The 13,296-nt window shown below is 40.1% G+C and overlaps 1 protein-coding gene across 1 annotated transcript in view; it reads left to right on the top strand.

The window, feature by feature from the left end:
- Nucleotides 1–482: 482 nt before the first annotated feature.
- Nucleotides 483–13,296, top strand: part of TGFBI (transforming growth factor beta induced) — a 52,166-nt gene continuing 39,352 nt past the window's right edge. Inside the window, exon 1 of the mRNA XM_083351736.1 lies at nucleotides 483–696. Within this exon, the coding sequence (XP_083207862.1) occupies nucleotides 575–696 (122 nt within the window). The 5' untranslated portion in view covers nucleotides 483–574. The remainder of the gene's footprint in view (nucleotides 697–13,296) is intronic.

Here is a 13,296-nt window from a genome sequence, read left to right as displayed (position 1 = left end):
TTTTTGCAGTCACCATCTTTTTTGGGGTTGCAGACTCACGTTCTTTTAACGCCTGATGGAGGGAGGGGGCAAGAGTCACCAGCAGAAAACACACACACACACACACACACACACACACACACACACACACACACAAGAAAGCTTCAGGTTACTGCGCGTCCTGCATTCCCCGTTCCCTCTCTCTCTCTCTCTCTCTCTCTCTCTCTCTCTCTCTCTCTCTCTCTCTCTCTCTCACACACGCACACACACACACACACACACAAACACACACGAAAGCTTCAGGTGACTGCACGTCCTGTATTCCCTGTCCTCCCTCTTCATTCCTTGCTTTGCCTTGCGGGCCAGGTTACTCAGTTCAGTCGGAAAGTCAGCCGCGCCCCGTCCAGCCCCGTGCCGCCCAAATAGGGCCTGTCTCTGCCCCCCCGTCCAGCCTCCTCGCTCACGCTCTTATTTAACGGCGGCTCTTTTCCTTTCTTACAACTCGCCGCTCCCCGTCCGGTGTTGCCCCCTCGTTGCTCGCCTGGGATTGTAGAGTCAGTGGCCGAGATCGCTCAGCTCCGGGGACTCCTTCGCGATGCGCAGCGGGCTGCTTTTCTCCTTGGCGCTGGCTCTCTGGGTCACCAATGCCTGGGCGGCCAGCCGAGCGCCTTACCAACAGATCTTGCAGCACAGCCGAATCCGGGGCAGGCATCAAGGGTAAGGCTGCCGAGGAGGGAGACAGCCAAGGGACCGGGAGTGCTTTTGGCTGTGGGCTAGCCATTCAGCCCACCACCCCATGCCTCTTGCTTTTTTTTTGGGGGGGGCGCGCTTGGAAAGAGGCTCAGTACAGCTCTCTTGAAATGGATGGGACGGACGGGGTGGTCACAAGGCAGAGTGCGATTCTGTGAGACTTGAGAGAGAGAGGGTGGTTTTCTTGATTTCATTGCCACTGATTTCCTACGGGAAAGAGGAAGCTTTTCTTGGGGGTGGGGTGGGGAGAACAGAGCAGCCCCGATCGCCTTGTTCCAGTTCAAGCAGCCAAATCCTTCAGTAGTTCAAAAATGCTCCACCTCTCCCCACAGTCTTTTTTTTTTTGCCAATGAGAGAGAAGCTGCGGCTGATTTGTTTGGGTCCTGGTTCAGAGAAGTCAAAGGCCACTGAGGAAACGAAGACTTGCTCGAAAGCCTAAGGCCGTTTCCTTTGCCAATTGCTGTGTCCCTCCCCAGCAGACAGGCACAAAATGGTATCCTTTATTGAACCAACTGGGTAAGATGGGTAGAAGGGAAAAAATCTGAGTCAGAGAGGTGATCCTGCCCAGATGAAAGTCCAGTGTGGCTTGACAGTTTACGGAATTTGAGACATAGTGCTTAACAGTAGGAAAGGGAACACTGTCCCCATGGAGGTCTCACTGTCTGAGCCTATGATCTTTTTTTTTTTAAGATATTCTTGTGTTCTAAGTAACACAACCAGTCAGACTTTTAAGTAACATTTGTGTCTTGCACCAAAGGTTGCTTAACACAATGATTCCAGGTCTTTTCCTATTCCTGTCACTTTTTAAAACTTTTTGCAGAATGCAGCACTGGTTTTGTTCTTCCCAGATGTGATGAATGGATCTTTGTTCACATCTATGCACTGTGTATCACAAAAGCTTATATCAGGGACAGATATCCTGGTCAACTTGAAGTCCTTCAGATATTTTTGAAGACTGTGGGTCAGCAGCAAAGGCTTGTGAAACTTGTAATTCCAAAAGGAGTAGCAGGTTGTCTATCTTTGATTTGTATGAAAATGTAATTCTTAGTATAAAATATGTCAAACGGTTTGGTCCTGAGGGAAGGATCTCTTCACTCATCTCCTAATGCATACACTTGGATAGGTAAGAATAAAGATAACGGTTTCTGCATTATCTTTTCCTTTTCTTCCCAATTCAAACACTCAAAATGTTAGCAAGAGAAATCACTGCCAGATCCACAATACGGATCCCCCAGTGTGGTGATCTACTGTCAAAACCTGCTTGATTTTCAACAGGGCACTATTTTGCCCAAGGATCTTTTCTTTTTGTTGCATGGTTCAATAATTGGTGTAGGGATCAGAAAAGATTCACCAACTGAACTCGTCTGACAGAGCGGCTGTCCTGCCAAAATAATGGTAGCAGGATGGCAACATCCTGATTATGGATTTGCACTAATGGAAAGCATTTCTATTCATTTAAGTCTTTCTGCTATAACTTCACGCAACCCTCTACAAACTGATCCCACTAAGAATAGTGTTGTTGTAACATGTATGCATTTGCAGTCTGTTTTTCCAATTGCTAACTTGCTTTTTTGAAGACCTCATCTCTCTACCATAAATAGAGAACCGCCTGATGGCCTTGAGAACTATTTGATTGCAATTCATATAACCTGGATGTACAGTATTGGCTGCCAGATGCTGGTAACTGTAAATCTATGATGCCTGCAGAGCTCCTATCTGGAATTAACCCAGAGAATTATGATGCCCTTGGACATGGATAGATCTTGGGAAATGGAGCCAAATAACTACTATCTTGGCTTCTGCTCCAGAGACAATGCTGCCAATATTTGTAGTGTAGCCTCTGGAACTGTGAGATGGGTATTTCCTATTGGTGTTACACTACCATACTTGCCATGTCTTCCCAAATGCTACATTTTTTTTCCTTTCTCTAATACTCTACCACAATTCTTCCTTCTTCCCCAGTCAGACTAATGAAGTACTTTGTTTTGCTGTGCTTTGGCAATATCTCTCTAATCTCCCCCCACCCCGCCCCTCCAAATTAGGATTCCTTCCCATTTTGTTTATCATTGCAAAAATCACATACTGGAAAAAATGAATAAAGGTGCAGTTTTCTAACTGGCTACCAATGTTTGTGCCCTTCCATTGACTAGCTGGAGAAAGCCCTAGCACAGTGAATAGGAGGAGATGGATGGCAGCACAGAGTGTTAGGACATCTGCACAAAGGTGTGAAAGGATTTCCTGGAGGTGACTCATGGCTGGATTGAACCGTTGCAGCTCATCTTCCAACAGTATAGAATGGAAAAATCTTTGTTTATTCTTTCCCAACGGATAACTGAATTTAAGAACAGTTTCAGAGGTGATTTGGCTCGATGTTTTTTCCATTATCCACAGACTATATTAATTGTTCCTGTACTAACTGTCCTTTTTCTAATTCTGCAAACCCCCAATGAGAGGGTTAATGTTTAAAACAAAGCTTTGAGAAAGCTTTAAGAGAATCTGTATTGCTGAGTGAGAAGTCCCTTGGTTCAACAGAAGGTGTCTTTTGCCTCATAATAAAATAAATCAGTTTTTTTTCTCCCCGTTTCTTCCTGTTAAAGTACCATGTCTGCTCCAAAAGGCAGAAACAAGTACAGAAAAAAGGAGGAGCAATCTCAAAAAAGAGACTCTTGGCCTTGGCCTTTTAGAGAGGAAATGGGATTCCTTAGATCAGGGGTGTCAAACTCAATTTCATTGAGGGCCGCATCAGCATTGCGGTTGCCCTCAGTGGGATGGGTGGGCATGGCTAGAGTGCGTATGGCCTACTGGGTGGGTGTGGCCAGCTCTACATCGTTGGCATCAAGGGTGCCTATGGGGGCCTGGGCAGGAGTGGGACAGATCTGAGGGTCTCTGGCAGAAGGAGGGTCTCTGGGCCAGGGCCAAGGCAGTGGGGGCCGTTCCCTCACTGTTTCCAGGATGGCTTTGTGGGCCGCATGAAACCACTTCGCGGGCCAGATCCGGCCCCCGGGCCTTGTGTTTGACATGTCTGCCTTAGATTAAAGGCCAAACATTTTTGTGGTTCAAATGTGTTTAATGGCTTCCCTTATCTTTATTTGAGCAATTGTAAAAAAAAATTGGAGATAAAGTGACAGTGATTTACACAGGGCTATCTGTTTGGTTCATGGTACAAAGAATGCCATTGGGCAGATTACAGCTTCTTCATAAAAGCTCTGCCCAATACTGTTCTTGCCCAAAAGGCAAACAACATGTATTCTCCTTCATTGGTACAACATATATGTATGAATGCACATATGTCTGCTATCTGTCTGTCTGCATTTATTGTATATCCTGACACAATGCCAAAGAGCTTTTCGTGGTTTACAGATATGCAATACAGTTAAAATAAACATGGTCAGATTAAAAAAATCAAAGCATAGCATGTGCACCTATAAAACATGAACACTTCAACAAGCAGGAACCTATACACCTCAACCAAGATAAGATTACAACCTTAATTCCTTCCAGACTAGCTCCATTTTAAGCTACTTTCATAAGGTAGTTGGGAATAACATGATTTCCACTGTGGGGGGGAGCATTCCAATGACTTTGGACCCCCTCACCTCTCCTGAGCCTTGGAGCCCCTCATTTTATCAGCAAAATGGGAAACTCACTGATCAAACAGTCAGGCAGAGCTCTTGATGCTGGTTCTTCCTTAATGGGAAGGTAAACACACTAAACATAACAGTTAGGCACAACCGAACAACTAAGAAGTTAAAGAGTTCTGCCTCCCTTATTGCCTTGAAAAAGGCCCAAACATGGGCATTTACCCATGCTTGGGCCTATTCACTTTTTGTCTTTCACTATCAATGCTTTAGGTCAGGGGTTCCCAATCTTGGCAACTTTAAGATGAGTGGACATCAATTCCCAGAATTTCACAGCAGTCATGCTGGCTGGGGAATTCTGTGAGTTGAAATTCATACATCTTAAAGTTGCCAAGATTTAGAAACTCTGCTCTAGATGCTGCTGCTTCATCTCCTGGAGGCCCATGGTCAAATCAATGAGCTACTTGGGATTAATCAATTAAAAAGAGGGCACTCATGGGAGATTTTTATCAGTTGCCATGGCTAGCAGTGAATTGGGGTCTCAGCAGGTTTACCCAACAGATGGAGAAATTCCTTGCAGATCCACAAGATACTTGCATCATTCAAATAAGTCCAACACTGCAGAGGTCATGGAAGTTGTCAACTGTCTTTGAACTAACAAATGATGATTAAGGCAATGGGGTGATGGTAATACTCCTATATTACAATCATATAACAAATTTTCAATAGCAGAAAGGTCTAACATATGTCTTCCCATAATAATGAGACAATTCATGGTTCCTCTTGACCCTTACTAGAATCAAGGTTTGTGGCAAGATTTGACTGTATGTTTTAAGCAGGGCTAAAGAGGTAAGCTAAGGCTCCTACTTACCTCACACATCAGGGTCCTCCCTTGGCTAATAGATCTGAATGCTCAGCAGATGATGATCTATTGGTGTTGGTTGACTTCAGTCTTCATACAAATGACACTGGTTACCAGTCTAACTGTCTTAAATTTCTTGATGTCTATGGAGATTCTCAGTCATCCAGGTCATAGTTGTCCCAAAAAGATGCTTTTTCAAGAGGCAACTGGACTTTCTTTGTTTTTTTTTCCTTGAAGATGTCTCACTTCTTATCCAAGACTCTTCCTCAGAATTGAAGAAGCTTCTTGAATGAGAAGGAAAATGTCTTCAAGGAAAACCAAAGAAAGTCCAGTTGCCTCTTGAAAAAGCACCTTTGGGAACTGGATGACTGAGAAGAGTTTAAGACACTTAGACTGGGAAGCTTTCAAATCAGAGACTTTATATTGCCCAGATGAAATTCCTGTGCAGCCTGAAAGTTTGTTGATTTTGAGATATGACATGTACTCTAGGAATATAAATGCTGGAACTATGGTTGAGATTGCTGATGGCCAACCTCTATATTCTGAACCCATCATGGAGTGTAGTGAATCTCTACATTTAACCTCTGGTAATAATTAGGAGTTCTTGTACTTTGTATGGCTTCCCCCTACATTTTCTAGTCCATTTCCTGTCTATAGATTCAAAATCCCCATATTCATTTATATCATGATGATAATCACCTTTGAGTCCATGGGATGGAAAATTCCTTAAGATGGAAAACTCACAGTCTGGAATACATCAGTTAACATTTCACAAGGAATAAACTCTCTTGCCTTACTTTCCAGATATTTGGATTATGGCTAAATAAATTTATTGATGATCTTCCTACTTTGCCAATGTCACCCATCATTTTTTTAAAACAATGGTTTTAAGTAGTCCCTAACCGTTAGGCATCACTACCTCTTAGTAATTTCTAAACTCTTAGTACATTGCAGAAGCAAAAAGTATTTGCTAAGTAGACTATTGTCACAAATATTTGCAATTTTTCTCCAAAGATTCTACCACTATAATAATAAAAATCTGTGCAGATCTTCAGTACCTATGTGACAGTAGCCTCTAGCTAGAGAATGTGTTCTTTGACTTGCCAGTGTTCAACTATTTGGGCTACTATATTTTCTTTCTAGGAAATCTGATGGATCCAGCTAATCCATTTTGTCAGTTGTGTATTTCTGCACTATCAGAATTGTATAGCATTTCTTGGGTTTTTCCAATTATTATTATCCAAATTTGCAAGTCTGGCCAAACCACTGACTTGGCTTTCCCAGAAGGGTGTTCCCTTTCAGTGAAATTTCAGAGTTTAGTAACCTTTCTTCAACTTAAACAGGCACTTGCTTGTCAAACCAGATATTTAACACAAACATCATGTATATATACATTTGTATGTGTACATATAATCCTCACTGTCATCTTTATCAATAATTTTGCCAAGTTTCCTATTTTAGAATGAATTGCTTCCTGTCTCTGTATACTTGGCCATGTGGTATTAAATTATTCTCAGTCATTCCAGATATTTCATGTAGGTGGAATGTAGAACTGAATAGTTAGGAATATACCATCCAATTGAGTTTGTCTTCTGGTAACTATATCAACAGTTTTGACAGGCCTTTTAAAAAGCTTGTGGCTCTTCCAAGGATAATTCAGAGATATTTTTTATTCCTCCATCCTCCCTATTGCCCTTCCATTGCACTCCTCTCAACTTTGGAAAGCATAGTGATTTTTTTTTGTCCATTCATATGCTTGTATCATCTGCCCAAATTATGTGAGTTTTTGATTATCGCTCAGAGTTGCTGTTCTGAGATAGAGCTTGAAGACTTGATTTTATACATTAAAGTAATAGTTATTAACCTTTTATTTAATGCCGTGGAAAAAATGAATAAAACAAATCAAAGATCCAGGCTTCCGGTTTGCATGTGCGGCGCTGGTGGATATGCCGGGAGAAGCTCTCTGTCCCCCCCAACCATCCAATCTTTCTTCCTCGGAGGACCCTGCAAAGGGTTAAAAGTCACCCTGGAGGAGTGACCGCAGTGAGGAGGCTCTCTCTGCGATCACGGAAGGGTGGCAGCCCTCCGTTTGATCCAGAGTTACTCCTCTGGCCTGAAGAAGAAGAGATCGGCCATTAACATGGCCAATCACTAAGCTGTTCCCTGCCGAAAGCCAAAATCACCATCAAGCACAACGAAGCAATCTGGAGGATTTGGGTGAGACCTTACCCTTCTTACTTCCCTAATTACTTTCCTGTGGGACTCTCTTGAAAATCTTTTTCCCCCTTCTTGAAAGATCGGCGACTGCTTACTTGGGGATTTACAACCTTAAAGCCTCAAAGAAATCAAATGACTAAGCTGAATAACTATGCAACCCTATCGGTACCTGTGAAATTTTTGGGCCACTAAAAAGTTTTTATTGCTTATTTTTACAGGGACCTACTACCCTATTTACTAATAAAAATAAATTAATTGGATAAAAGACTTATATTAGTCTGTAAACGATTGTACATGGTATTGAGGACATCTTGTAGGGAAACCTGTATAGCAAGTAAACGTTGTTTTTTTTGCTCTGAGATCTGGCTCTAACAGATTTGTCCTTGACATTAAAGATAAAAATTGGGAACACCTGGCACTGAAAACAACCTTTAGGAATAGTGGAGGTGGACATTTATTGACTTTTATTAAAATAGCCTCCACTAAAGGCCTATTTGTAAAATACTAAAGAAATGGAAGAATATATTCCACCACTTGACTATAAACTCATACTTAATACAATTTTGGCAATGACTGCAGAAATAAAAGCCAGACTTAAAGACAAATCTGACAGCACAAACTCACCAAATGAGACTCTTACTTCAATTGATGAACTGACAATCCAGAAACATACAGAGGATGAGGAATTTAACAACAAAACAAGGGACTTTAAAGTACAACAATCTACTGAGAGCCTTGATGTCCAAACTTTGATTTCAACTATAAAACCTACAATCCAACAAGCAACAGAAGCTGAAGAAAGCAATACTAAGATGTAGGATGCCAAAGGCCTTCAAATACAGTACACCAAGACTTCAACCAACCAAACAATAACTACAAAACCAGACATTACCTCTTACCCGACAAGACTGAGTGGCTGTGCATACCGGCATCCCGGGATATTCAGAATATTCCACCTCTTTCCATGTGGGGTGAGCTTTTACCCCCCGTAGATAGGGCTCGCAACTTTGGAGTCCTCCTAGATTCGCGGCTTACTTTGGAAGATCATATAGTGGCTGTGACTAGGGGGGCTTTCACCCAGGTTCGCCTGGTGCGCCAGTTGCGGCCCTATCTAGACTGGGATGCCCTGTGTATGGTCACTCATGTGCTCGTGACCTCTCTACATGGGGCTTCCCTTGAAGACCACTCGGAGGCTCCAGCTGGTACAGAATGCAGCCGCGAGAGTTGTCTTGGGAGTTTCCCGATACTCCCATGTTACACCTTTGCTCCGCGAGCTGCATTGGCTACCAGTTGTCTTCTGGGTGAGATTCAAGGTTTTGGTAATGGTTTTCAAAGCCCTACATGGCATGGGTCCGAAGTACCTCGGGGATCACCTGCTGCCGGCGTCAACTTCCCTCCACCCTGTGCGTTCCCACAGAGAGGGCCTCCTCAGGGTGCCACCGGTCAGAGAATGTCGGCTGGTGGCCCCCAGGGGGAGGGCCTTCTCTGTGGGTGCCCCGGCTTTATGGAATCAGCTGACGGTTGAGCTCCGGATGGCACCTGACCTTCGCTCCTTCCGACGCGGTCTGAAGACCTATCTATTTGAACAAGCCGGCCTGGCCTGATGGGGGATGTGTTGGGGTTTTTATTGTGGATTTTTTATTACCATCTATTGTTTTAGCTCGGGCTCCTATTTAATTCTTTTTTAATTTTTGTATTCTGTATTTTTATATGTGCCCTGTTCACTGCCCTGAGTCCTTCGGGAGAAGGGCGGTATACAAATATAATAAATACTAAATACTAAATACCTAAGCCAGATAGATTTGAAAGAAGAAGACCAGATTGAATTAATGACAACTGCACTACGCCAAACATGGAGATTGGATTTACTGAAATGAAAATTTATTGACTACAAAGGGGTCACTCTCTATGAAAAATTGATAACTGGATGGTCTCCCTGGATTCAAACAACATGCATAGGAAGAAAGGGAGACACATTTGAGAAGCTAAAGGCAATGATATGGAAGCCTGCCTGGCACAAGAAGAAAGCTAGTTAGATTTTAATAATAATAATAATAATAATAATAATAATAATAATAATAATAATAATAATAATAATAATAATAAATTTTTCTTCTTTTTCTATTGTAATTGTTGGGGCTTGCAATAATAAAGGTTAAATTTTTCTCTCAACAGGCCAAGGAGAACTGTTAAAAGCTATAAACTGAGTCTATATTTAGGATCTAGATTTTTAAGGGAATGAAAATTAGCTACAAGCAATAAAACATACTTTGTTAACTATAGATGAATTGTAAGGATGACAAATAGAATATGTATGTATTTCAGATATGATAATTACTGTATAATGAAATACCGGTAGATTAGCTATCAGAACATAACTTTGAATTATAGAATTTCCAATGATTTAATAAAAGATATTATTTTAAAAATTGATGAACTACTAAGATGATAAATGGAATATATTTGTTGTAATGATAGAGCTAAAAATTTTCTTAATGGGCTAAGCGGAATCTTTAAAAGATACACATTGATTTTATACTTAACTTTTAGACCTTTAAACGAAAGGAAAATTAGCTATTAGAATTGACTTATATTACAGTATTTGGAAGGATACAACAAATGATATTTTTTCAATACTTGGTGAACTATTAAGATGTTAAATAGAATAAATTTGTATAACATAAGAATGCACTGAAATGAACAATATATGTATTTTAGACAGGATAATTACTATATAATGAAATGGGGGAAATGTGGGCTACCCCAAATTAAGTTTTCTTTTATATATTATAGGCTAGTTCAGAATATCTTATTCTAATTAGGTAAACCTTAAAAACAGGACATGGATATGTATATGTGAAAATATTGAAAATTGTTGTAATTGATTGTATTATAATTAGAAATGTATTAATTTGATTAATTTGACTATGCTATCATACCTAAGGGAATTGGAGAGAGAATTCTTGTTGATGTAATTTGACCTATCTACAAATGACTTTGTTATTTACTATTGTTTACTTTTAATTACCCAACCACTGTATTGCTTCATAAATACCTGAATGTAAAACTAAAAAAATCAATAAAACTTGTATTAAAAACAAAAACAAATCAAAGGTCCAGATGCTGTCAACCTATACATGTGTATCTGTATTACGGTAAAGGTAAAGTTCCCCCGCACATGCGTGCTAGTCATTTCCGACTCTAGGGGCCGGTGCTCATCTCCGTTTCAAAGCCGAAGAGCCAGCGTTTGTCTGAGGACGTCTCTGTGGTCATGTGGCTGGCATGACTAGACGCCAAAGGCACACGAAACCTTCCCACCGTAGTGGTCCCTATTTTTCTACTTGCATTTTTACATGCTTTCGAACTGCTAGGTTGGCAGAAGCTGGGACGAGTAACAGGTGCTCACTCTGTTACGCAGTACTCAGGATTCAACCTGCCAAACTGCTGACCTTCTTATCAACAAGCTCAGCATCCTAACCCACTGAGCCACCATGTCCCTTGTATTACCGTACTTAGCTTGTAATCAACCTTGACAAAAGATATTTTTGTTTCCTGTGTCAAAGCAGTAAATGAAATCCAGATATCTTAGTCAGTTAACTTATTTTGGCATCGGAGGGACAAAGTCTCAAAGCAATTGGTCACCCATCACAGTTTAACAATACTGCACAACAACAATAATTCTAGTTTGCTCTTCCTTGCCACCCAGAATCAGCTGTTTGAAACAGCCATTCTATGTAATTTTATCAGCTGGCCTACTCTACGTATGAAAAAAAAATCTCTGGTTTCATTTCCCCCCCTCTGAAATGTGTTTTCTCATGAATCAAATGAAACAGATAACATTAAAGTTCAAGATACATGTTGAACTCAAAGATGAAACAAATCAAGTTGATATATGTCAAAGATAAAAGGCTTTTAGAAGGCTTTGAATGTAATGCAAGCAAATTATGTTAATCCTTTCAATGGCCTGTTTATCTAGGAATTGCATTGAGATGTTTATCTAGTGAACTGTAGACAGAGTTGCTGGATCATAATTCCCACTCTTCCAAACAATGGAAGTGTTGAGATGATATGAGTTATATTCCAACCTCCCAGAGTGTAGTAGATTGTGGAAGGCTGCCCAACAATTTTATTGGTCTACTGTTGTGATATTATCTCCTTGAAAATGTAAACTAAGTTTTCTTTCCCTTTATTTAGCTTATAAAAACATTCTAACCCAATGGTGGCTCACTTCAACCTCAGTAGCAATTCTAGTTAAATATAGGATCAGATTCATAAGAAATGAATATGCCAATTCCTATGCTGTTTAGCTAACTTGGATTGACTACTACAAGATGTGGGATGTCCACTAGTATTTTTTTAAAAGCAAAATTAATATAATGACAATAGGTCTTGTATTAGTAACTGGAACCTCATTTGCGCAGACTAGTTAATAGACTTGTTCCTAGGTATTGTTAATTTCTTGAAGTTTTTCTTAAGAAGTTGAGTGTAGCCTGTTATCTTTCCTCAACCTTACCTTTCGATGGAAGGCACGTTGGGAAAAATGATTGCCCAAAGCAGAGCTTTGTTGCTAAGTGATTATTTAATTAGGGACTCCCACATCCAAATCCAACTTTAAGGAGTATCCATACAATCATTTGATCTTCATTGGGAGATCACACAAAATACTGTACACTTCCAGCAGCATTTGATTTACATTCCCATTTCACAGTCAACCACATTTTTAGACTGGATTTGACATCAGGTGCTTCCCAAGGACCTAGGATATGCAGATATGGTTTTTTTTAACCATTTCAGGATGTAAGTTATTCCAAGTAAAGCTGCCTTTTGCAATTGACTAATGCTGATTTTGCCAATGCCAATGGTGTTCAGATGGAATTACACTCAAGGAACTTATTATTATTGATAATTTTTGCTTTCTTTTGCCAGAATTATTCTACTTCTATTTGCAGATCTTTATACTTTGTGATTTACTTATTATTAAAAATTGAGTTAATTGAGTTTCTCATGAGGTCATTTTTACTGTTTAATGGTAGAACTAGATAAGAAGATAATGTTGGAGTTGGAAGATAATTGATAGGTGGCTTTCCTATCAAGTCACTTCTTTATAGTTTTCTCTCTGTCTACCTGTCCTCTTGTCAACAGTTCTTATCTGTAAGCTGAAACAGAGTGTGAGAAATATATTATTGCTTTTCTTTCAAAAGTAGAGGCTGTTGGCCACAACTTATCACCCTCTCAAAATTTCCTTTGTTGTTTCTTCTATATTACTTAATACATTGTTTTCTCTATACCAAGCTTATAACCCCATACGGAAATCACATATGAATTCAGCTTTATATACTTTTATATTTATACACAAAACATTTCGAGGAATATTGGAGGAGTAGCATATCAGTGTGCATTGTGCTGTTACAGTAGTATAACTGTGAAAAAGTATGGGTGATGACTTTGACACCATATTAAGTCTGACAGGAGAATCCTGTCTGTTAGGAAATGTCAACTGATGGGGCCAAAGAAGAAAACATTTTCTATTGTAACATCTGGCCTTTGCAACATCATTCTCCTAAAGATCAGATTGGCTTCAAATCTAAAGCCGTTTGCAAGACTTTAAAGACATGACATTGGCACCCAGAATTGGGGAACAGGTATGCAATAAAATCTGCATAGTTGTGTAGAGTATTAATAGTTTTTTATACCTTAGCTGCAGATTATACTATATCATTTTTTACAGGGGTTTATGTATTTTTATATGTTTAAATATATATATTGTGTACTTTTGTATTGCTTTTAACTGCTGGAAGCTGTCCAGAGTCATGAATTTAAGATAACAGGTTATATACCATACATCAAACCAGCCTTATCATCAAACTATGAAGCTATATAGTCTGGCGACTGAAAATTGCTTAAAATAGC

Source organism: Vipera ursinii (genome assembly GCF_947247035.1).
Source record: "Vipera ursinii genome assembly, chromosome: 2".
NCBI classification, from domain to species: domain Eukaryota; kingdom Metazoa; phylum Chordata; class Lepidosauria; order Squamata; family Viperidae; genus Vipera; species Vipera ursinii.
Note: the sequence above shows the minus strand (reverse complement) of the source record. Positions and strands in the feature narration are given on the sequence as shown.